The sequence below is a fragment of the Dermacentor albipictus genome, chromosome 2, assembly GCF_038994185.2.
Source record: "Dermacentor albipictus isolate Rhodes 1998 colony chromosome 2, USDA_Dalb.pri_finalv2, whole genome shotgun sequence".
Taxonomy (NCBI): Eukaryota; Metazoa; Arthropoda; class Arachnida; order Ixodida; family Ixodidae; genus Dermacentor; species Dermacentor albipictus.
The window spans coordinates 106,158,226-106,184,574 of record NC_091822.1 but is presented as its reverse complement, the minus strand read 5'-3'; the positions used below and the strand labels follow the sequence as shown (position 1 = coordinate 106,184,574).

The 26,349-nt window shown below is 44.1% G+C and overlaps 2 protein-coding genes across 4 annotated transcripts in view; one reads left to right on the top strand and one right to left on the bottom strand.

Annotated features, from left to right (window-relative positions):
• The window catches only part of LOC135914878 (uncharacterized), a 40,474-nt gene extending 22,613 nt beyond the window's left edge, over nucleotides 1–17,861 (top strand). The window contains exons 10-16 of one of the 2 annotated variants that reach the window (XM_065447796.2): nucleotides 373–489; nucleotides 1,945–2,025; nucleotides 3,398–3,475; nucleotides 7,797–7,981; nucleotides 10,173–10,340; nucleotides 12,023–12,160; nucleotides 16,704–17,861. In XM_065447796.2, the coding sequence (XP_065303868.1) occupies nucleotides 373–489; nucleotides 1,945–2,025; nucleotides 3,398–3,475; nucleotides 7,797–7,981; nucleotides 10,173–10,340; nucleotides 12,023–12,160; nucleotides 16,704–17,050 (1,114 nt within the window). In that variant the 3' untranslated portion in view covers nucleotides 17,051–17,861. The remainder of the gene's footprint in view (nucleotides 1–372; nucleotides 490–1,944; nucleotides 2,026–3,397; nucleotides 3,476–7,796; nucleotides 7,982–10,172; nucleotides 10,341–12,022; nucleotides 12,161–16,703) is intronic. The other variant, XM_065447797.2, reaches the window with a different exon arrangement.
• Nucleotides 17,862–21,465: 3,604 nt separating this feature from the next.
• The window catches only part of LOC135914909 (limulus clotting factor C-like), a 51,260-nt gene continuing 46,376 nt past the window's right edge, over nucleotides 21,466–26,349 (bottom strand). For both annotated transcript variants that reach the window (XM_065447842.2, XM_065447843.2), the window contains exons 16-17: nucleotides 24,674–24,841; nucleotides 21,466–23,136 (exon numbers count right to left, since the gene is read on the bottom strand). In XM_065447842.2, coding sequence (XP_065303914.1) covers nucleotides 22,783–23,136; nucleotides 24,674–24,841 — 522 coding nt within the window. In that variant the 3' untranslated portion in view covers nucleotides 21,466–22,782. The remainder of the gene's footprint in view (nucleotides 23,137–24,673; nucleotides 24,842–26,349) is intronic.

The following is a 26,349-nucleotide window of genomic DNA, read 5'->3' as shown; positions in this document are numbered from 1 at the left end:
ATAACAGTCATAATTGTAATTCATGAAACAGGCATGTTTGACTTTGAGTCTGAGTTCTTTTCACAAATGTGTGAAAATTTAACGGATCAAGTTATCCCAACATTTGTCGTGACAGAAAATTTCATGAGACCTAGCCAACTCCATTGCTTCGAATTGCTGCCAACAAGCCTACAAAATAGTTAAATAACAGGTGTCATCTCTAGCACCAATACAGTCCTAATTTTGGTGTTCTGAACCTCAACATCGAAGTGTTCCCTTATTGGCTTAAACAAGAACAACTTTTTGACGGGTGGTTATGTGTTGAATTATACACTAACCCTGAGAAAGACCCTAGTCCGATTCACTTTGAAATAAAAATTTCGAACTATGCAGCCGGGATAAAGAGAGCCCCATGACGACCATGGTGTTCCTGTTCTTCATGTTTCCCATGTCCGCGGTCACCGTTGTCATCTTCTGGGCCTACATTTACCGCCTTTATCTCCGGCAGATGTAAGTACACTGGCAAGTTCATGGCACATTAAAAACAAGCGAAATGAGCGGCCCGGCTGGTCAAAAAATACACATTCACACATAAACGTATTAACCAGCGGATTCATGTACCCAAATAATCCTTATGAAAAGCTTACTCATTAGAACTGAAAGTTGTCAAATTGTTACAATATGTTTTTAGAGATAGCTAGAGAATAAAAAAGTTGCTCGACGAAACGTCTATCATCGCCTTTTGTATTAGACTTCTTTGGCAAACCATGAGTGCTACCTTACGCCTACTAAAGCTGGTGATATCTTTATCAGTTGTAGCCACGGACCAAGACGAACTCTCTACTCTATGCGCTACGTGGAGATTCGATGACTGGAATGCATTCGTTTGTGCGACAGTGTACGTCAAACTGCTATTTCCAAGGACAGACGAAGTTTGGACGCCAATAAGCCAAAAATATTTACATGCGGTAGACTTTTTTTACAAGTACTCTCCCCACGTAAAAAGTTAAAATATGCTCAAGCTAATCTCATTACATTACGAAATTGCGTAGTTATTCCGCTGGTTAAACATGCTCTAATTGTGTTACATTGGCACGTTATGCTTTGCGAAGACCTTGCTGAATACCTCTTCTCACGATAGATCACTGCAAATGCAGATTAGGATATTGCGTTCATGCAAATTTGTGTGAATGTTTAAAATCAACCTTAAGCGCAATTTCAAAGTCTTCATAGAATTCATAAAGTAGTAGAATAAGACGTCCTCCAGTTGGATTTGGACGCTTTGAATGTCCAACAAGAGCCACGATTGGATCACAGGTATTTTCGGATAACAAGTCTGAATACATTTCGCGAACTAGAGCGAGCTACACATTTTCAAGTAATTTGTTGAATAAAATCTGCAATTTCAAGCAGGGTTACATATTTCGACTTATCGGTTCTTCGTGCCGCTCCTACCTCGAAGCTCTCGAAAGGTAATGCCAGACGTAATTACACCTAATTGCATTGGCAGTTATCTTGACTTTCTCCTGCTAACTTGCATATCTTCAGCGGCGTAGAGACAAAACATCGATCCCTCTAGCCGGCACTGCACGCAACCAACATTTCAGTTTTATTATAGATACACAGCACTGATTTTAAACAGGTCGTGACCATGCAGTTTACAATTACCTTGTTGTCACCGATAGTTCATTAACAAATCGTTCGTTCTGTGAAGATTAGGCCTTATAACTTATGTTTCTTTTACGTGTACAGAATATTGTGTAAGACAATACACTTGGTCGTGATGCATACTGTCCATTGCTGAGGGAATTCGAGAGGACCATGTTTGACATCCTTAAGCTAGGCCCTTCCAGTTCTTCTTCTTTTCCATCGACGTGCTGCGCCAGCACTTGATGTGCCGCTCACTGTGTGCGACATGGAGATGACTTGATCAACATCCACATTAATGTGCTTTCGTCCCCTCAGTGACAAACAACTGGACCAAGAATACAATCTCGCCATAAGAGACATCTTCCTCAAGAAACGCAAGGCCATGGGCGCTGTCACGTAAGGCATTCAAACCATCTTGAACGAGTTTCACGAGTTGTGCCTAACACATGTAGACATAAATTGTACGCAACTCAAAATTATTCTACCTTCTTTTTTAATTACGCGGGGTACCACCGGCCGCCATCATCAACTCTTATTCCCTTGAAATATATAGTACAGGCAATCGCAAGGAAAAAGAGTTCACAAAAGTTAAGATATATGCATATGCTCCCTTGCAAATGACCGCGTACCTTGTTCATCTCTGCTTCCCTGCACTGTCTGCTTTACTGCAAAGCAAACTTGATAAACAAGCTGTTTTAAGTTTTCCTTGCTCATAATGCGGTCGTAGACAACGTTGGCCATTTTCAACATTTAATTGGTCGCCCGTAAATCATTTCTTCAAATGGGCTTTCGCCTTCAATCGTCTTTTGTCTGCGTAAATGACATCTCCGCTTAAAATGGTACGCGCTAGTTTTACGTCCACAATTATTCAGTAACGCAACTAAGGGCCCTATAAGGTAAAATCATTCCAATATGTTTTTATTCCAACCTCCGGGCTCAAACTTGCGCAACCCCCGAGGCAAACTTCGGGCGTTGAACCGCAGCGTTGCCTGAACAGTCCAACCAACAGCTCTCCTAGTTTATAGGAGGCGACTCTTACTTCCTTTCAAAGTGAACAGTATTGCCTACATTGCACTGTTTTATCGTTTGTAATTGGCTGCCAGGAGGCGTGGAGCACGCTCAAATGGAAAGCGTTTTGATTGGGTCGAGCCTGGGCACTAAAAATTGATAACCGGATGAAGAGGGTGGTGCCGGGGTCTGCGAATGGTCCACTTTCCCTTACTTAGCTTACGATGGACTGTCTAAAATCTCGGCTGCGTGCAACGGAAGGTTAAGAATGCCGCTGAAAGGGATCCTCAGCAAAGAAGAGTTGACAGAGCCAGGTAGTAAACGTGCCGAAAGTGCTCAAAATACACGGCCACGGAAGAAGTTTAGTTATACGGAAATAAATCCGAGGTCTCCGGCTGGTGCGAGTAGCCAGTGCTATAGCGATCAGCAGCAACCATCTTTTATTGCTTTTGGAACGGGGCAGCCTGAGGCTATTCATAAAAAAAAAACTATTTATTTCGGCATATTCGTCATTTGTGCCGTTTTCACCGTTTCGCGCACCAAATTCTACCAGGATAAGAAAAATGAAATTCCATAGTATCGCATAAATAGGGAAATTTCTTATTGACAGCCAAATAACTAAAAATAGTTATTTAAAGAATAAATAGATTACAACTAAATTAAAGCAGTTTTCTGAAATTAAAATTAAGCCTAAAAGGAGGCCTTAACGAATCTTACATTATATAGAATTAGTATGCATTACGTTTTCCCTTTGTTTCAGGAAGCCAGAAATGATTGCTGTGGTGATCTTCGTGGCATTCGTCCTCACATTCGCCTTGAACGCGATTGGTCACTTCGAGTGAGTACTCTTTTCCTGATGCCAATCATTCTGGTGGGGTTTGATTTTTATCCGTAAACACTCTAAGCAACACAACAGAGAAGTTCTCCCGAAAGTTACGCATCGGCTACATCTCGCAAAAAGAGGTCCAGCAGACTCAACTCCACTTGACATCCACACAATGCCTAGCATTAGGTGCATGTCACTGCGCAGGCGCTCATTTCTGTTTTTGTGATACCCCCAACTCAAGTTGGTGGCAAAGAGGTCCTTGAAAGAGCGGCAAACACCCAGTGGCGCATAATACAGTAGATAGCTTGGCTAATTGCCCGAAGTGCTGCATCATTTTCTATTTATTAGAACTGCGGATTGTGTGTGAGTTGTCCGCTGATATATCGTTTAGAATGCGAAATCTCGCTCCTTGACGTCACGCGACATTTGTCAATTTTTTTTCCCCACATGCTTTTGTTCACCGCCTATCTTTCAGATTTGCTGTTTTTCTCTGTATCTGTTCCTCGGTAAAGTAAACCAGCTTTAGTAGTGCTTGTGGTGTCTAGGTCTTATGTGTGCGCTTGTTTGCACTCCTTTGCAAGGAACCAAGTGGCGCATACCCAGTAGGCGCAGTGGAACATACACACGTCGGCGTCAAAGGGAAGAATTGAAGGGTGGCACATAACTCAGTAGCGCATACGCAGTGGCCCCTGTAGCACACATTCAGTTGCGCGCACCTAGTGGCCCCAATCGCACATACCGAGTGACCCCAGTGCAAATAACCAGCAGTACATACCCACTAGCCTTAGTGCCAGACATCTTTAGACTGCACCAGCTCCCGGATCAGCCCACGAAAACACCCGGGTGCATGTCAAACACTGCGTTGACTCGGAGAATGCTCTGCGTTGAAATGTCGATATGTGTAGTTTGACGCAGGGCTCCCTCGATGTCGGCAGAAATTATGAGCTCTAAGCTTCAATGTATATTACCGCTCTATGAGATCGCATTCCTCCGGGGACGCAATTCAAGAAACCTTGTGGAACAATAGCTATACTATAGTGGGACTGACACATTTAGTGTTACTTTAGGCGAGTACACTTCACCACCAATGCACATAGCAGACGGTACCACGCACATCACTAGTGAATGCGTTCGATTAACTCGCTTCACTCTGCGGTAAGGCGTAGTCTCGATAGCACCATTTGAAAATAAATAAGGTAATAATAATTTCAGGGTTGGTACTTCTGAAAACGCTTTTTTTAAAACCCCGTATTAAAGAGTGGGAAAGAAGAGGTCTGGCAACTGCCATGCACCTTCAAATAAAAGCGCCCATTCTTCCTCTGCTGGGCTTCGATGAAAGCGCTTTGCTTTGCCCTGTGATGACTGTTAATGCGGTTTCATTCAGTGCATTCGGACAAATGTTTAAGCTTAATGTTTATCTCGAATATAACGCATTCCTATTTTGCAAACATTCTCCAAGATAGCGAATATACAGTTTGCATATTCTTTAACCCATTGAGCGTCTATACCAAATGGGACATTTTAACGGTGTAGTGGTGGCCACCCAGACTACTTTTACGGCGGAGAAGTGCACTTGCCGAAAATGTCGCCAAATTCGGGCGTGTGAGTGGCGCATAAGGCGGACCCTGCAAAACCTCCAGATAGTGAAGATTCATCCGAAGTACCACACTCAGAACCGTTTCACCACCTAGATATGCTTTAGGGCCGATAAGGTCCTTCAGTAATTCAAATAAATAGCCATGCGCCTGCACACTCGCATTGCTCAATATGTGCGCTTTCATGTCGCATAACTCCTGTCAACACCTTTGTAATATGGGCAATAAGTGCGAGAGCCTGTTCTCTTAATACTGAAAGCAGTTTCAAATTATCATGGAGTCGGTAGTTGCCCGCACGATTTATGAGTGAGCTATTTATTTATTTATTCAAAAGAACCTTACAGGCCCTATGGAAGGGCATAAAGTAAGGGGGGCACATTAAACAGTAAAAGGTATAAAAAGTACAAATTTCCAATAGGAACAGTGCTATCAAAAGATTGCCATGTTACACAATATTGAAGGCACTAGGAATACAAAGCAATATATGAAGGCACACGAACACTTTTTACTGTGAACAGAGCAAAGGAATACCGTTTATGAAAATGATATACAACATGTAAAAAATGCACGATAACATACACTAGATTGGTCACTCGTGAACGGTAATAGATGGGAAAAGCATGAGTAACTGAGAGCGGAACGTGTCGGGATTAGATATGGAGGCTATGTTATCAGGGAGGTCATTCCAGAGACGGATGGCACGTGGTAGTGCCGATGAATTAAATGCATTTGTTTTACCGTATATGCGCATGAAACTGAACTGATTATGTAATCTGCGTGAAAAAGAGTGGGGTATTTGTAGTTGCAACCGGGTTCGTTTATTAGTGTAAAAATATTTGTGGATTAAGCACGGAAGAGCGATGTTGCGGCGGATATCTAATGGCGGCAACAGTAGGTCTAGTTTAATTTTTGTAATGCTCGAGTTTATACTGTAGTTACGCGATATGAACCGGGCTGCTCTGTTTTGTATCATTTCCGTCATATTTATTAGGTAATTTTGATGAGGGGACGCATTTTTCGCATTTTCAATGCGAAAAAATTCCTTCTTTTACAGCACGGAAATGTGAAAAATAGATCATATACGGCAACAAGATTACTAAACACCAGGTAACGAAGCTATAGCCTGTGCAGCTTCTTAATTTTGTGCATTCTTGGGCGGCTTGCACGAGCATTTCATAACGAAAATGATAACGAAACAAATTTAAGAACTCTTTCTTGTGCGGACTAGGCGTTAGTCTATGGAACATTTAGGAACGCGTTCTCAATTTTTTTTTATTTTTTTCGTTATTAAATGTTCATGCAAGCCGACACTGGAACCGCTCCTAAGGCTGAGCTTTACGTCGGGAGCTCCTATTTAAATACGTGAGAACGAATAAAGAGTTTTTCAGTGCGTCTACTTCACCGTACTCTTAAAGCTTTATTGCATTGAAAACCAATAGCACCCTTGTGCGACCTTGCAGAATCACAACCCAATTTCCAGCGAAGCTTTCCTGTCGAGCAGTCAGTTGCAATGAGAAAACCAGTTGGCTCTAGTGAAATCGTATCATTTAATTATTTTAACCGAACATAATTTATTTAAACCATGTATTTTTACAAAGACATGTGAAAATTGGAAAATGGAGAAAGTAATGCGTCAAATTTAACCGTTTATAGGCTCAATAATTATAAAAAATGTTTTGGGAAACTCCGTCTGTTGGAACATCTGAAGCGCACAAAATGGATATGAATATTATACCGCTGCGAAACGTATCCCCCACCCCCATTATTTGAAAACAGCGCTTTTACAAAACTCCTGTATGCAGCGCAATGATGTCATGGAAGCCCTCAAGTAATTAATAATATCCTTCCGCTTCATACACCCTAACGTCTGCACTTTGCTGAATCATGTGAACAGGTTTTGTTGCGGAGTTGCGAAGTCGTAAACATCGCGCGCTCTTTTTTTTTTTTTAGAGGCGGGGTGTAGGGGCGGGAGGGGGGCAATGGTCCAATTGTCGGATAGCTGTCTAGAAAGTTGAACACCTTATGCAAGTGTGCAAGTGTTCTCCTTTGCATCATTGGTGCAACTTTCCTTGATCTCTCAGAGGCAACAAATATCAATGAAATAGTCTCAGAAGTATTGCAATGGGAGTATTTCTGCTTTTCACGTGTACGTGAGAACGAATACCTCTGTCTAACCCGAGCTGAATGTTTTCCATTAAATGTTCAAGATATGGTTTCACATTGCAGCCAAAGGATGGTGTCATGATACCCTGCAGCACTAGTCGAAGCTCTCGCGTCCTACGCGACCACGCCTTGCAGTTTTTCTGATAAACAGGACATGTGCCAATACTGAGAAACGCAGCAAAGGAAGTAAAATAGGAGCCCCACACGGGTACCAAATTTCGCTTAGCCAGTACGTCGATATAGGCTTAGATTTTTTCTAGGTCACTGGGAGAAAGTTGCCAATGTGGGCAAGCTTTCATGGCAACATCCTCACATGCATTTCGGAGAGCGATCACTTAGGTGTAGCTAATGGTTTTGACAGAAACTCGGTGGAAAATCTAACCAATAAATTCCTTGTTCATAAAAATTTATGATTATCAAAAAAGCCTTTCTTTTCTTTGGTTGAAACTTGACCATTGCTGAACCGTGAATGTATACTTCCCTCGTACCGTTGCTTCAAATTAAACGCTGCGATGGAGGAATTTCGGGCTTGACTGCTTTTTGTTCTTTTTTTTTCGGCGTCTGCCACACTGCAGCATTACATATACGATGATGACGTACGTGCTGGTGGTGCTGGTGATCGGCGTTCCTAGGGAGTTTGGCAACCCGTTCATGGCCGACATGAGCGTCACGTGGCCCCTCATCATGGCACACATGCCCTGGGACATGATCATCATGCGTATAGGAGGCATGGAGCTCGCGCACTTTTCCCGGGCGAGTGGTCTGCCCCCTGTTTGGTCCATTTACCCTCGTTATTACCGCGTATTCTTCTTACAAAGGGGGGTACGCGCAAGGTTACCCGCACTTTCGGTCATTCCTGTCCGTCGTCTTGCTACACCAAACGAAGTTTGGGCTAAAGCCAGATTGATTATACCTTCCTGCAAGCAAGGGTCTACACTAAGAGTTCTACAGCCATTTACGTGGGAATAAAGCTGCTTAGAGTTAAGCTAGACGCACAATATCGTCGACGTGCATACCGATTTATAAGAACACATGGAGGCCAACAGTGGCACTGTTAATCATTTGTTACGATGCCTTTTGTTAACCATGTTCAATGTAATGGCTCTCTTGAGCAACCGGCAGGATTCGCTAGTGACAAATTTATCACGAATATATTTTGGCATCCCCATTGCTCTTTCATTAGGACGACTCGTGGAACGCCGAACACTTCTAGCGTAGTATGGTTAATTGAATCGCAAGGTCGCTATAAATTCAGCCGCTATATCACGGCATTTCTTCAATACCTCTTTCGGTACAACAGCGTGCAGAAAGAAAAAAAGAAAACACAGTCAGTGTTTATTATTCTAGATATGTCTAATGACGCTAGTGAGCACCTATGCGATGAGGTCGTGGTCGACCCTCGATCGTTGCGAATGCTACATTGTCACGGATGCTCAACACTGTTTTGCTGTTGGAAACGAATATGTCTGCTATCCAGTTATCGGTCGGCACAAGACGCGTCTGCTGTATCTGATATCTCCCGAATGCTGTCGTCGATTCTAGAGCCGAGAAATCTACTTTGTAGTTAGATTGCGCGCGTCACGCTGTCATGCACACCCGCGTGTCCGCGAGTGCAGCTGATTACGCCGGAAGGTACGATGAGTCGCGTATAAATGGCGGTCAGCACTCGGCCCTCGGGATCCACAATCTGTTACCTACGACTGTGCTCGCCGCTATGGTCGTCACTCGGGTGTTGCTTTTGTTCGCGAAAGTTCACCGAAAAAAGGGTTAGACTCTTAATCACGGTAATGGAGGCGTTGCATCCTTAACCGCGCATCCTGTACCGGCATCTAAGCTCGACAACGCTAAGGAGAAAGAAGGTTCCTTTTCAGATCTATGTTCACCAGTCCCACATTTTGACGCTCCTATATGCAGTAATCATCCTCATCATCATCAGCCTGGTTACGCCCGCTGCAGGGCAAAGGCCTTTCCCATACTTCTCCAACTATACCCCAGTCCTGTACTAATTGTGGCCATGTTGTCCCTGCAAGCTTTTTAATCTCGTCCGCCCACCTAACTTTCTGCCGCCCCCTGCTACGCTTCCCTTCCCTTGGAATCCAGTCCGTAACCCTTAATGACCATCGGTTATCTTCCCTCATCATTACATGTCCTGGCCATGCCCATTTCTTTTCTTGACTTCAACCGAGGTGCTATTACCTCGCGCTTGTTCCCTCACCCAATTTGCTCTTTTCTTATCCCATAACATTACACTCATCATTCTTCTTTCCATAGCTCGTCGCGTCGTCCTCAGTTTAAGTAGAACCCTTTTCGTAAGCCTCCAAGTTTCTGCACCGTCGGTGAGTACGGGTAAGACATAGCTGTTATACACTTTCCTCTTGAGGGATAATGGCAACCTGCTGTTCATGATCTCGGAATGCCTGACAAGCGCATCCAAGTCCGTTCTTATTCTTCTGATTATTTCAGTCTCATAATCCGGATCCGCGGTCACTACCTGCCCTAAGTAGATGTACTCCCTTACCACTTCCAGTGCCTCGCTACCTATCGTAAACCGTAGTACCTGTCGTAAACCACTACCTATCGTATACCGTAGTACACTGTTATAAATGCAGCATAGCTCACACAGCGCGACCCGGCCACATTATTCGTACTAAATCGAAGCGCTTTGTGCACTTCCGACAAAGTGATTAATTTTGTAACGCGAAACACACGTCAGCCCCGTGGGGCAATGGTCTAATTGAAGCTTACTGCGACATGCTTAGCGGGAAGAATGAAGAGAGGGTTAAAAAAAATGTTCCCTCTTTTGAGAACACTAATGAATATCTTTTAACTATCAGCGACTGGTGCCATCGTATTTGTTAGCTCGAGAAACCCGCCACGAGCTGCTTTACATCCGACGGCGATGTACCAACGGTGCCCGTGTGGCTACATGACTCTCCGTACGTTCCGTGCAGATGTCTGGCGTGTCGACGTGGATCATCGACAAAGTACTGGTGGGCAACTTGCGCATGATGTCGCCCTTTTGGTGCCAGCTCGTGTTGCTGGCCACCACTGCCGTGCTGGCGGAGTTGGACACGTCCTTCGGGTTCGGCAGTCGCGTGGTCCCCGATATGCTGCAACTGGTAAGAGCGGACGAGGGGTCCAGGCAGTACCGCGGGCACACACAGAGGTCTGGACAAGCAGAAACTCATCTGGCAACCGTTTGCAACTCTGTATACAGAAGCTTTCGGAAAATGAATTCGAAATTCCGCAAAAGATAGGGAATACACGACATATTTAGGTGATTTCCCCGGAATTGGTTTCGCCACCGCGAGCGTATTATTATTATTATTATTATTATTATTATTATTATTATTATTATTATTATTATTATTGTTGTTGTTGTTGTTGTTGTTGTTGTTGTTGTTGTTGTTGTTGTTGTTGTTGTTGTTGTTGTTGTTGTTGTTGTTGTTGTTGTTGTTGTTGTTGTTGTTGTTGTTGTTGTTATTATTATTATTATTATTTGAAATGCCCTGAATTCCTGTTCGGGCATTATTTACATAGAGGTGGGGAGGGAGTGAAATGGAATATTGTGGCCATAATTTATGTCGCACTGACAGTGCTATCAATCGCACATGTTACGAATTCCTTAGCGGCAAGATGCACTCCAACAAAAAATGAAGACGCGACACAAAATTCATCGCTATCCAGGCAAGAGAGAAGAAAAGTAAACGTATCTCGGTGTAAAAGTATCTCGGAGTCATTTTTACGCATACCATGTTATGCTAATCACACTGATTACATTTGGAACAAAGCAATGAAAAGTTGGGTTACCTACGTCGTGCACTATCGAACTCTCCAAAGGATGCTAAGCTACTGTTATATAAATCGCTAATCCGTCCTGTTGTTGCCTACGCATCTGTCGTTTGTGACCCTTATAAGCAGTCCGAGATTAACACGCTAGAAGCAATCCAGGAATAAACTGTAAGATGTGCATGTCACCCTTATGATCGTGACTGTTCACCCTCTTCTGCCGTTCGTTCGTTGAATTTAACTTCGCTATATTCACATCGCCGCATAGCATCGTTAGATTTATAGCACAGTATGGTCAATTCTTCCGTTATACTTTCAAAAAACTACACCAACCTCGCGCCAGAGTCATCGACGAGACGACATCACAACTTGAACTTAATGCCCTACTTTGCGCGCTCCAATATGTTTAAATTCAGCCTTTTCCCTCGTTCTATAGAAGACTGGAATTCCTTACCCTGGTCTATTCGCTCATGCTCACCCAGAAGTTTTGTATCTGCCATCCAAGATAAATGGTCCTAGTACATCAGCCTCATCGTTGTATCGTACTTTTCTCTCTATAATTTTCCTGTGTTAATCCACTCCTGCTATAGCGCTTATTGCGCTGCAGTATGTATAAATAAACAAATTAATTATTTTAATTAAGTACTCACTTAATTATTTAATTAATAATTAATAGAATAGTCTTGTGCAATGCACATTAAAGTATTTCGCAAGAGCATATAATAACAAAGTACCTTAGAAAAAACAAAACACAAATGAGCATAATTAGATATATAAAAATCGTAGTGTTCAAAGAATAATTTATTTCTAGTAGAAACGCGGCGAGATGGAAATTAGCATCATCTGCAGCCATCTTTCATAAAGCAATGTTCCCACTTTCGCACTTATGGGCGAGACTCCGAACTGCTGTCAACGCGGAGTGGAATAGTAGTTTCTTGAGAATGAAATAGGCGTTGCCTGTCGCAGTGTGCACGTATGTTTAATACGCGTCCATTAACATTCTTGTGACCAGGCGGACGAGCTCCATCAGAACGAGCTGTACTTGGCGCTGCCCGTGGTGATGCAGTCCTCGTACGTGCTGCTCATGCCCTACACAAGGATCTCGCTCATCTTCATCCACCAGTACACCGATATCGAATACACCGAGCTGGTGAGTGGCACCATGGACAGGAGATATAAACTTGCTTTACGTTACGGTCGCTGCGGCCGTAACGGCCGCAGCGACCGTAACAAAACAAAAAAAAATGCGGCGTAATCCAGGCTCCTCATACGGGTTTGTTGGTGATTCCTTACGAGCAGCAGACCTATGGTGCAAGCGTACGTGGACAAAAGAACTTACGGGACACATTTAGCACCAGAGGTGTCCTGCCATTTTTTTCTATCTTAGTCTGCAATGAGCTATACGTCCACTGCTCGCAGTGTACACTCGGAAAAAGGTTTACACCCTTTAGGGTGTACATCTGCCACACAACAGTAATTGTCATCTGCCTTGCTTGCGTTTCCTTTCTTGAAAACGTCGCGCACGCTACTTTCCTGTCGGGAATGCTATGTCATGCTGATAACGCGCATGCCGTTTGTTACTGGGAAGTACCGCGGGCTTGCAGCGTTAAAGCAAGGAAAGGCGGACAAGACAGATGACGTTTATTGTTGTGTGGCAAGATACAAGCCAAAGGGTGTTTCTTGTTTTAGAGTACACTCTTAAAACGGTTGCACCCTTTGGGGTGTATATTTGTCCCACAACAATAATCGTCATCTGCCTTGCTTGCGTTTCCTTTCTTGAAACTCGGCATTCGCTACTTTCCTGTCGAGAATGCTGCGTCACGCTGAAAACGCGCATGCCATTCGTGACTGGGAAGTACCGGGCTCGCAGCGTTAAAGAAAGAAAACGCGGGCAAGACAGATGACGATTATTGTTGTGGGACAAGATACGCCCCAAAGGGTGTAAATATTTCTAATACACTCTCAATACGGTTGCACCCTTTGGGGTGTAAATTTGTCCCACAACGATAATCGTCATCTGCTTTGCTTGCGTTTCCTTTCCTGAAAACTCGGTGCTCGCTACTTTCCTGTCGGGAATGCTGCGTCACACTGATAACGCGCATGCCGTTCGTGACTGGGAAGTACCGGGCTCGCCGCGTTAGAGAAAGGAAACGCGGGCAAGACGGATGACGATTATTGTTGTGGGACAAGATAAGCCCCAAAGGGTGTAAATTTTTCTAAGAGTGTAGTGTTTAAAACAAAAAAATTACCGACGATTACGTTACTTCCTAATGCGAAATTTGAGCGCAGCAAATAAGCTGTTTCACCTTTTCGATAGATTGAGGCAAAGAAATCGAGCAACACATGTATGCGCTATCACAGAATTTTTTTTTTATTTTTCACACGTATTCCTTTAACAAAGACTCCATTAACAGTTCTTGACAGTCATGAAGGAAGCTTTGTGGTCGGAGAAATAGACTGATATATGTTCGACTTGGTACACCAATGCTTGATTCTCAAAGACGAGATCTATACAAGTGCCTCGCGAGGTTGTCACAGCCGTGGGACGCGTTACGAGCGAGAGGAACGGGATGTTCTCCCGCATAAGTGTTAGGAAATTGCTGTTTGTCTTTATGTCAACATTAAAGTCCCCCACTACTAACATCGGTGTGGATCGATGGACGGTTAATGCGAGTTGCAGGAAGTGCACGACGTCTTTCGTGAGTGCGGTAGCGGACTCACGAAAGCGGTATCAGTCGGTCGCTGCTAGCGCTGGGGGGATGAAAGGGGGGCGGAGCTGGTTATGAGGCCGACGACAACGCGAAACCCAGGAACGGACGCCAAAGAGCCATTTGTGTAGCCAGCCCTCCTCCACAGTCTCTCCTCCTCCCTTCCATCATCCTCCCTCGCCCGGAGAGCCGACAGCGCGCATGCGCGGCGGCGGAGCAGCGGCGCATGCGCGGCGGCGGAGCGCGGCGGCGGAGGCGAGCTGGTTACGAGGCCGACGCCGACGACGACGACGCCGACGACGACGCGAAACCCAGGAACGGACGCCAAAGAGCTGCGCTCTAAAATTACACCCTTTGGGTCGTATCTTGCCACACAGCAATAAACGTCATCTGTCTTGCCCGCATTTCCTTGCTTTACAACTGCAAGCCCGCGGTACTTCCCAGTAACAAACAGCATGCGCGTTATCAGCATGACATAGCAATTCCCGACGGGAAAGCAGCGAGCGTAGTGTTTTCAAGAAAGGAAACAGAAGCAAGGCAGATGACAATTATCGTTGTGGGGCATATATATACCCCAAAGGGTGTGCATTTGCTCTACCAGCAACGTTTTTTTTTTTGTGAATCGCGCTTATTCACCTCATGTTGACAAGTGCACGCCAACTAAGGTAGAGTAGTTAAGGGCCACATTACCGTAGTTGATGCTTTTTCGTAATTATCGTCTACGTCGTCACTCTCTCTTGCGGCCAAATGTAACCAAATTTCTGCTAGCGAGAACACCAGCCGTTTAAAGAAAAAGAAAGAAAAACAAGGCAAGACTCGGAGAGTGAGTTCTTAGCCGTCTTTGCTACGTCCTTTCGCGCCAGCCGAACTTCCGGCGCTGCAAAGGTCAGCAGCGAGGAAGAGAGCTCGCCTCCCTCTCGCGAGTTTTCTACACGTCCGATAACATGCGCGGCGACTTCCTCTTTGACAAAAGACTGTAACGGCTATGGCAGTCATTTCTTGCGGTCGCATATTGCAATCATTAGTGGCGCCCCCGCGTATAGTGGAAGAAACGCGAACGGTGCAAGGCACAAGGTTGTTTTTCAAGAACTGCAGAAACACCGTAAATAAACATGCAGCTCGATTAACTTCCCGAAACATGTTTCACTCATCACCAACTAACGTTGCCTTTCGGGGATTTCCGCCAAGGTCAACCAGAATCGCAGTCTACTAACGCCACGCTGAAAACAAGGCCGATGTTTGTTCCTTTTATTAATGTGATATTAACTTATAGCCTCAGGCTACTACACTTCGCGGGCAAGCAAAGAGCCCCCAAAACGCTCTAAGAGCCGCATGGTATTTTCCTTGAAGATTCATTTTTCAACAACTTTATATCTTACCGCGCTTTTGTAATCTCCTGAGCGTGTAATAAAACACAGCGCACCAGCGCAAGCAACACTGACAGAATAGTTGCGCCAAAAAGAGACGTGTTCGTCTTTTTTCGTACTTTTTTCTCTGTCTTCCGTCTGGTCGTGCGCTGTTCCTATAGTTGATTGCGAATGCGATAATGGTACGTGATGCATCGGTGTTCAGTAGGGCGTCCCCGAAAGTTGGCCTCTGCCATCGCTTCCTTGCCTCTCCCGGCTCAGGAAACTGACCGGCCGTTCGGGAGCTAGGTGCATGCTTTCTCTGACGCGGTTGTGTGGAGCATCTATAATACGACTCGGAGTACCGCATCGACCAACAGAATTTCCCATAAACCTTGATACAACTCGTATCCAGTTGTTATCGGAAGCCAGTGGTGTAAATGTTTAGCACTATTTGATTTATACACTATGGCGGGCCTGGAGCGTGCCGGTCTGACCCTGTCTAAACATGCTGAAGGCTTGTTCTCAACAGCATCAAATTGCTTTAGGTTATACGTTTCATGGCACCGTTTTTCATTAAGGGCAAGCTTTAGTTCGGGAGCGCCTCTCTAAATGTATAAAAAGAGAGACACCATTTTGTTCGGATGCACTGCCTCGAATTTTATTAGGTTTGTTGCGCATAAAAGAAAATTTTTTAATTTAGTGATTACAAGAATATCATTTTTGTTACTGAGGCCGTCCTATTTATACAAAAATCGAATATAGCGAAATTTAAACAAATTTTGTATCCTATTTTGCCATTCGAAATAATCAATAAATTTGTCAGAATTTTGTAAACCTTTACCTGTTAGCACTTCTAACGTGAACAGATTTGATGTAGCATATACCACAGTGTTATTTACCACTGATTACTAAAAAGAAGGACTTTTGAGCAACCCTCGTAAGCCCTAATAATTTCACGCAAGTTGTGGCTTCACAATAAACTTCGTGCTTGGATAGCTGCAGTTTACAAAACTCCGATGCCTGTTTTGTGTGTAGAGTTATGGATCTGCAGACTTCTCGTTAAATTTCCTTGCCCTTGAGCGATATTGGGAAATGTTTGTATTGAGGTGCTAAACAAAAAATCTTTTTGCCTCCCCACTTGGTATAATGCAACTTTCCTACATAAAAGACACGAATTTCATTCACCGCAGTTATTTAATGAGAGCGTTTGTGCGTTTTCATACATTTGAGAAGGGATTTGACCCCAGCTAAATCGTTACTCTTAACGAGGCTATCTTGGATATGTATGTATATATTTGCATAAAAATACAAGGTGTGATCTACATCTTCTTATAAAACGTAACTCTTGGCAGCATTTTGACAGCTCTTTTATCCTTAACGATGTTGGCAAGCAGTCCTTGTCGCTAAGGTGTCTTAAGAGGAACAGCTTCAGTTTTGTAGAATTTAAGCTTGTCTCTCCTAATTCCGCAAATTGGAGAACGAACCTTGGACTCTGGAAACAAACAGGTAGGCTATTGCCTACAGTACATCGACATTTTCTCGGAAGGAGATTCTACTTGCATCATTTTCCTTTTGACCACTCTCCCTGCATGGAATAAAACATATAGAACTTGTCGCGTGTGTTGCTCTTTTGCAGCTCGGGCTGTCCGTATTTGTCAAGGTGGTCTCCAGCATCTGCCTCATTTTCTTCAGCAATACCCTCAACCTGAGTCTTCCGGCCCGGACCGACCTTTTGACGGTCGCAAATGCGACCGCACTGTGAACCTCAATTTTCATTTTTTTTTCCTTTCCTCGCACGATCCATCATTTCCTCCTGTTCCGTTCATCCGGACGCGCAATATTTATTACTTAATACGGCTCGTACATAATACCGTCGCATTCAAATCCCGCAGTTCCAGCGATTATATTGGTAGCGGCCTGTTTGAAAGTGCACGAGACATCTGGACGACAGATACGCGCAATGTTGAGCGACGTGATTTTTAACGCTAAAGTGTGTTTTCTTCTTGACCTATTATTGCTTCGTAGTGCTGTTGCAAAGCTCTGTTCATGTCATACCAGTGCCTTTGACGAGACTCTTGCAAGACACGAAACTTGTGATAAGTGCATGCATCGTCTTACCAAAACTGATCAGTCACCACGGCCTTGTGAAGGCGCTTCTTTTTCAGCAGCGGGTGCTTTATCATTCCGCTCCTTTCACGCTGCCTTACGACGAATAGGTTCTGTGATGCAAGTCTTCCACACATTCTAAGACATTGTAGACCTGTGGTGATCTTTAACGACAAACAATTTCTTTCGTGCATATTGGCTGCAGGGCAGCTCCACACAGCCGCACCTCGTTACATAGTCCATCACTCAATTTCAGTGTCGAAGATCGGGGACGCAGACAAAATGAAGTGAATATTTTTGTAGCACGGTGGCGCGATACCAACCTATAAATACCACTAAACGTTCAGTTATTGGGAAAACTATTTTTTTTTTCGCTTTGCTCTGAGGAGAATCAGGCGTGTGTGCGACAGTCAATGACACCACATCTAACCCTGGCGCGTGTGACATCCTATGAGTAGTGGATTTATGAATTGCTTCTGCAAGGATTTCGTGACAGCAATAAATTGGCAAAACAACTTGAGTGCTCTTACCTGTATTTCTCCTCGAAATATTCGTAGTCAATTTAAACCTCTGAAACTTTAGGCATTCATACTTTTAAAAACGCAGGAAGATCAGTCGCCGTATCAACGTTCCTAGATAAAATTATTTCTAGCAAAATCTCAACAAATTGCGTAACTGGGTGAAGCCTCTTAACTACTACAAAATCGAACCTGTCAATTTTCTTCAGAAATGTTTTTTACAGTACTCTTTAAGACCTTGGCAACAAATGTTTTCGAATTCGAGTTGTTCTTCAACAAGCTTGAAAATTTTATAATGTATGCTTTTTTTCCAGGAAGTTCCTTACAACCTTTTTTTGCTTTGTTCTGCTCAATTTTCATGTCCTGTTCTTTTTCGTGTACTCTTGTCTTCTCATGCGTCATGCTGGCCCTGCTGTTCTGGCCAAAATAACGCCCGTAGCATTTGAAATGAATAAAACTTACTAAATAGAAGCATTCATCACTTCATAGTCGCCTCTTCATGCGGTGCCATTTTGCCTTAAGGCTTGTTTTTTTTAACCACTGGTATAAAAGTTAGAGCAAGCGAGTCACCTGCCGCACAAGTTTCCGGTTGACAAAGAAGCGGCGCTTCCGCGAACTTTCAGTTTGTTAGCGGGCTGCTCTGTAGCTATGTCGCTGTTGTCATTCGTGCGAAGTTTTAAGCATGCTGCAGTGTGCTTAGAAGAGGTAAAGCACACTTCATTCTTTCATTTTATTTTTTTTACTCACTCACTCACTTGCCTTACTTACCTTCCTTCCTTACTTGCTTACGTAGTTATTTAGTGACTCACTTTGCTTACTTACCTGTTTACCTTCCTACCTACTTACTCACTCACTCCCTGATTCAGTTACTTATATACTTATTTACTTACTTACCTACTTGGTTACTTTACGTACTTACTTCACTTACTTTTCTTACCTACTTACTTACCTGCTTATTTACATAGTTAGTTAGTTACCTACTTACCTACTTAGTTACTTTACTCACTCACTCACTCACTCACTCACTCACTCACTCACTCACTCACTCACTCACTCACTCACTCACTCACTCATTTTACTTGCTTGCTTACTGCTCCCATTCCTCTAGACCCAACGTCTGTGACTTCAATCTTTTGCAGATATGCCTTTGCTGTATATATAGCCTGAGTAAATATAATTTATTCCCCCAAACGGAAGCACTATAGACCAACGTTGTTGGACTCGAGGCTATAGGCGGCGAACAGTCAAGTTTAGTAGCAGCGAGTCGACGGTGCAGAGACTGCTCACCGACTACGTACAAAAAGGCGCAAGCCAAACGGACAAACCTGAAATGTGCTGCGTGTCTTTGTCGTATAGTAAGAATTGCGCCGAGTCGCACATTACCCTGGCGCGCATTTGCGCACTCGCTCGTGGTGCAATTCAGCCAGGTTCTCGCTTAAATTTCTGCGATCGAAATGTGCTTGCACAATCGTCGGTAGAAGACGAGTGGTCGAAGAAAATCGTGAATGCTCTAACCTCGATAGGGGACGAATATTCAATGCAGTTTTCACAAGTGTTGGCGAGTAACGCAGCGACAAATCGTTTCAAAGCAGTGTCGCAAAATTTATTGAATTCTTACAAACCACGACGTCCATTCGTCGCACTTCGCGCACTAATAAGTGGCAGTATATTGTTTATCGTGCTCGTAGCGAAAGATCTAACCAACGGCATCGAAGTGAGGTGATCAGGTGATCATGATCAATGGCGGCAGCAGGCTGTAGAGTGCCAATGTGACTATAGCTGTCCAGCGACCAAGGCTCACCCCAACGTACGGATTTGCCAAAGGCTGATCGCATAATAGCAACATGGGGTAGAACGAAACTTCAAAGACGTTACTTGCAACACAGGTACTAGTATCTGCGCATATCGTTGCTTACGCTTTAAAATGAAAATCGCTTTGCTTCTCGCTGGAGCAAGCCGACTACTTCAATACAGAATAGCGTTGGTGGCAAGATGCGACTGCGCTTGACTACTTCAATACAGAAATTATGCTCCATATTAATTTGGAATAATCCACCCATCTCTTGGCCAATCCCCCATGGTGGGACGCATCACAGGCTCCAACAACAACAATAGCGCTGGTGACAAGACACGGCTGCGCTTTACCTATCTACATGCCGCAAAATGAAGTATATTATAGGCACTTGAGCAACATTTCATGAAAACACAAATAACTGTCTTCAGCTACGCAGTATATACGCATACGACTGCGGTATAGTCCTCCTTATGGTTATGTTAATTGCTCACCTGGCAGTGCAAAAACAGCACATGGCAGTTATAGCAGTGTGAAACATGCAGTTTATAAGAGTTGAAACGGCAGTTGAAGACGTCACTCCTGCAAAGGTATGAAACGAAATTCACGCGGGTACCCTAGATAATCGCACTTTTTATGCTTCGAGCATCCAGACATTTTTCTTTTCGCATCGTTGTTTCAGTCATGAACACTTGCGCTGCGCTCGACGATATAGAATAAATCGAAATCGATCTCATTTCTCGCATGTTGCTGCTCATAGTTTGTCTACTTCGCTCATAGTACCTACAATGCTGCAGTGTTCTGGACATGTTGGCTGAAGGCGAGAGCCATCTACTCCACCAAGGCCACACGCCTGCCCGAACACTACGTGGAAGCCCTTCGTTTCTAGTTATCGAGCACGAGAACGAAAGGTATCAAATGCGGCGAGCGCAAAGCGAAATGCACGGACTGGAAAAAAAACAGCGGCAACTACGGCGGCCAGCGGCAATCAAATCTACTACGAACCAAGCTACGTCTGGTGTGCGTGTTTCCAGCGATTTGCTAAGCCGGGAGAGAATGGTGCGAGAAGTGGTTACCTCACGAATAAAGGCTCAGTGCTCCACGACGTACTCTCTCCTAAGCTTTCTTTTTCTGAGCTCCTCGGTTTAGATTTCAATTTGAGCTCAGAATTCCTACCCCATCTCCTTTCAACGTGAACTTGTACTGAACAGAATGAACTAATTCGCGTGAGAACTTCATTCATTGTTAAAACTGACGCTTGTGCGAGTTGGTAAGCCATATTTGAATCAGAACCGCGCTGTTCTGTTTCAAATTCATTTCTTGACCTCTCCTAAAGCCTCCACGCGTATAATTTTATGCACCATTCGAGATGTGCACTGATTGCCTCAGCCGAAAACAAAAAAAGCTGCACACGTGTGCATCAACATGGAGTTGATATTTGTATAAAGTTTGTATCAGGAATAAGTTTCCAAAAATGGTAAAAATGACGACCGCGCCGAATATTGTGCATAGATTCCACATAGCAGGTACAGTTTAATTTTCGCAAAAATGTGTTGGTTTTTCAAAACGTTTTTTACAGCAAGGTTACTAAAGTGGAAAGAAACTAATAGGTAATTAACGAAAACACATATAGTCCAAAGAACGCTTGTCAAAAACGGACTGCTTCTCAAACAAAACGGGAATTATCTCAAACCGAACATGCGCCGGCGCGAACGTGTCCTTACGCATTAAGAAAACATACCTTAAAATCAACTTCAAATGAACCGTTCATTAATCCATGCGACTGTTCTCAATATACAGCGTTCAGAACAGCTGAAGATGTCATCCTAATATTAGGGCACCTCGCACAGCAATGCAGACAAGTCTCGACAACTCATCATAAAACTTCCCGTGGTATACTTTGACTAGAAACAACGCATGTTCGAACTGGACGTTATTAATGACAGTATATGTATTACCCCTTTCAGGACGAGGCTCACAAATAAGCAGAAAAACGTATATTTTCTATCTAAATGTGCAAAACACATCAAGAGTAATCATAACGAACAAAAAAAATGATATTTTGCCAGCAATAGGGGGAAAGCCCCAGGCAAGAAACTTGAAGTGGGCTTCAGCCGAGGCTTTCATCATATGCGAACCATAGGGGTACATTTCATTTGCTTTACATTACATGTGTGACACCACTGTAGCTGGACATCTTGCATCGGCCTGTCTCCTCTGACCTTCCTTTCAAAAGACAGTGAGTTACGTGCCACACTTCTTCCTCGTCCAATGTTCCTGCTGCAAACTAACAAATGACGCTTGCTGCCTGTCATTCAGTATTGGCCGAAAACATTTAGCCAGAAATTTCTTACTCAATACTGAAAGTTAGTAAGGAATATTTTTTCTGGTGTGTTGCTAGGCAACAATCGTCACTCAAGGGTTAATGTCGTGCTCTATTCAGGTGCTAATCATGAGGCCGGGCACTGTAGTTTTCTCCACTCTTGTAGACGGCTACTCTTACAGTCACCGTGTCACTTTTATCGCACGTTGGACCATAGCGAATGGGACAGCTTTGGCGTCCACGTTGAGAATGCTGCGCACATCACTTCTGTAATCATTCTTACTAACTTACTAAATTCTGCTGCAAACAGAAAGCAAAGCAGGACCGCTTCGTGCAAATGAATCGGCGTAGGGGTGACGACACACGATGGCGATTTCTCTGTGGATTGGGGTCTTTCTCCTCGGGATCCACCCTTCTGATGCATTAAGCAACTATGATTGATGGATTTTAACGACTCAAAGCAACAATTTGGTCTAAACGAGAAGTTGCATAGCAAGACGCTTTGGATTTGATTTTCGACACCCTGTGGTTCTCCAAACGCATGTAAATTTAAGTACGCGAGAAGTTCTGCCCTTTGAGCACCGATCTCGGAATGGGCTCATCCCAACTACCGTCTATCAAGCTCGCGCCAGTTGGTGCTCAGAGATACTATGCCGTATCCCTTGAGCCACAGCGGTTTGCAGTGGTGTGTCCAGAGTGCGCTTCTGTGTGATCATCCCGCAAAATATATATTGAATCCATCTGAAAGAAAAAAGAAAAAAGAAGCTACCAGGCGAAAAATATCCCTTGAATTTAAGTTCTGCCGGTATATGCCGCTAGCTGTGAATATTCCAAGAAAGTCCAAACACAGGGTCTAGTGAGCAATGCGGTCTGCTGCCCGTCAGGAGACGTGCCAAGCATGCTGTGGTCTTTTCTGTGAACGACGTTCTCTGTCGATCTGCGACAGTTTGCCGCTCGCGCGACTGACGCAGACGCGTTACAGGAACTGGCGTATCCATTCGATGAACGCTGCGACCTTGGTGTACCCGCCGAAGTGGTTCGGCGCTCCGCATCCTCGGGGCCCTCCCCAGCTGACGATCCCTTCCAGCACCCACACCCGTCGGTCGGCCACGGACTCGTCGACGAAGGCGAACGGGCCGCCGCTGTCGCCCGTGCAGGCGTCCACCCGCCCCTTGACGTAGCCACCGCAGAACATGTTCGAGGTGACCGTCAGGGGAAAGCGGCCCTCGCGGTAGGCGCGCTCGCACTCCTGCGCTGACACCACGGGGATCACGGCCTGTCGCAGGACGTCCGCGTAGCTCCTGTTCTCGGTCTGGCCCCATCCGGTCGCCTGGAAAAGGAGCAGCCAAGTATGACGAGTCCGCGACTGCGCGTCAGAATGAGCGACTGAAAGGGCTTTCGCCTTTTTGCAGCCGGCACTGCAAGCGATCGAGCACTTCCTCTGTCAGTGCTCCTCACTTCGACGTCGAACGTCGGTGTCTTCGAAAACTGGCCTGAGCTTACAGAAAGGGGAAGAAAAGATGGATGTATGTCTTCGCGAATTATCAGCTGAAGAAGAATCGCGTGTTGTAATTAAATTCCTCAAATCAACAGACCTGAAAGACAGATTGTATATTTGATGCTTAAGTGTGCTGCATACTCCATTTTTCGTATTAATTTTCCGCTATCTTGCATGCTGTTTCTCTTTCAACCCCTCATCCCGATTCCCCGTGTTGGATAGCCAACCAGAAGTCCGGCTGGCTAACCTCCTTACTTTGAACTTTTTTTACCGTTTTTATCTCTGTCTGTTTCGAACGTTTCTGTTTGTTTCTCCAGTTGCTGTACATATTGCATTTATCTGCCCTCAATAGTCTTCCTGTACATTCTGAAGGCCTTTTCATTGTAAAAATGTATTTCCTTAATTGATTAGCTTTCTTCAGTCGCTTGTAGAATTGACGGTTATCTTCATGTGAGGCTGTAGTAGAAATGGTCCCCCCCCCCTCCCTTTCGGGTCGACCTCTCTGTCTTTTTTGTCAATAAATTCTATCTATCTTCCCCACCCACCCTTGAAAAGCCAGTACTTCACAGCTGTTAAGTGCTGTTTCACTAGCCATGTTTCCCAAATTGTGGTTCAGCCAAAGAGTTACACTGTAGCCCCTATTTACGACGCGAATACAATAGATGGTGTCAGTCAGATGTGGTTACAATGTGTGTCAAGCTTTACACAAAGCAGTTGACTCCGCTTCACATGGTTCTCATAGTCAGCAAGACCGCTTCCAACTTTTGTTTCGTCGTTATACTACACCAGTTTCAGCGCCATTGCATTGTTTCACAACTACATTCTCAACTCTGCTGCGTGTAGGGTAGTCAACGTCCGTATTAGATTTAGGGGAAACGTAATACAAACGCCATAAACATACTTCTCACAGTTTGTAAGATGCCAACATGTTCTACTTAATCAGTCCCGATATCTCGCGACGCTGCCAACGTCTCCCGTCAACCGCCCGATTTGTCTTCCGTTTGATGTCTGTAAACTCTGCCAGACCTGTCGCATAATTTCAAGGTAGCCTGTCTGCTCGTATATTGAGAAAAATTAGATAGGATGGTTAATGACGCTTAGCTATGAAAAAAGTGGTGATTATTAATTTATAAGCTTAGGACCACCACAATATAAGTGTCAGTGCTTTAAGCTCTTTAATTAATTACGTCCTTGAGCATTTTCATTTTCATTTGAGACGTCACAGAGGGTTCAACGTATAACCAAGCTTGCAATGCTTACCCACTGTGGAGCGTTTCGCAGATGGCACATAAACACGCAAACAAGATGGAGCAGCCTACGCACTTGCAGATGAGGTATAATATGAACTGGTTGACATGCATATACTGACCACGCCGAGTCGGCCGTCAACGATGTTTGACTGCGAAGTCCTCTCGCTGGGCAGACATATGGGCTGCACCCGACTGCTAAGTTCCACCGGCCTATCGAGCAGCACCATCGCGATGTCGGAGTCATATTTTACGGGATCGTAGTCATCGTGCACGTGGATCTCCTGAGGCTGCAAAACATGAGAGTGAGCGGTGGAGACAAGTTTAACGGGGTTCTGAGAGTTTTGCAAGTGTCCAGCCAGTACAATTGCCTTTTTGGGCGCACCCTTGACGCATATAACGCAATATAATTCAATAGGACTATTCGCTAGTATTGATCACCTGCATATAAGTACTATCGATCCCAAAAAGTTCCAGAATGTAAATCAGTCATAGAAAACAAAAAAAATCATAGCAGGAGTTAAGTTTTTTGCTTTCTTATACATATACTTGAACTCGACAATAAACTACTGGATAACGGCAAAACTTACGACAGCCCTATCACGAATAAAGTCCGATCACCACAATGGCCCATGGTCGCAAAAATGTTCCTATGCTAAAACTGCTAATACGCATTGTACATGTGGACCTCCTGAGGCTGCGAAACATGATAGTCTGCGGTGGACACAAGGTTACAGGGTGTGAAAATAATCTCACTTACCCACTGCATACAAATGTTTTTTGCAAGACAGGAAACAGAATCATTGCAAAGTTTATTGGAAGCAGACAGGTTCAAACTTTTTTTAAAAGGTGTCAGCGCACGCTAACACTTTTTGCGCAGCGAGATACGACCAGACCGCAATATAAATGAAACTGCGAAAATGCGTGCTTGGTGTAACATACAAAGGATTGATATTCAGTGCGGCGCCATTAAGGCAAGCGACGCCTCGGTGATGTCAACATAGATTCTTCAATTGCATGTTAGTATAAGCATGTACTTTGGCAACTTAAATTATGTTGCTGTCTGGGGCTATCACATTCTGCACATGAGTTTTATTGTACGGTGGCACATAATGCTTAAATAAATGCGAATGTGTCTACTCGGAATATACTGAGTGGCCAGCGACGTTCCTTCCTGTCCTGTAATTTTATTCTTTTGTATACGTAGTAAGCGTTAGATGCAGATTAAATTGTCTACACTGTTTGGAGCCACCCGCTGCAGCGTCTCATAACCCGTGATTAGCGTTTAGATGTTAAACACAATAATGTTATTTACCATAAGCCTGAAGCGAACTTATATTGCTGGGTTTGTCAAAATCTGTGACAGTATTATATAGTGTACAACCTGCTCTGAATTTATTGTTTAATTTCCAAGATGTTCTTAAGCTGTGGCAGATAGCTCTACTTCGCATTTTCAAATGAATTACCTGAACAAGGAAACGTTACTTGTATATTAAATGGAAATGTTCAAGTACCAAATTACAAATATTCACTATTGTACTGCTTATTTATTTGCATTAAGGCACCCGATGCTGCTGTCATGATAAAGCTGTGCAACATTCAAGACATATCCAGTTAGCCACAAATTATGATACTATAATATCCATTTGGAGCTATCAGTTGCCGAAACCTTTTGAAAAATGCAAGGTCGTTTCCTTTTGTTCAGTTCACAAATGTGTGCGGCATGCTAATGTATCACGTAGCGCATTTTGGGATATGTTGAAACCGGCACAAGTCTCGCGACTTCCGCTAAGCAGCA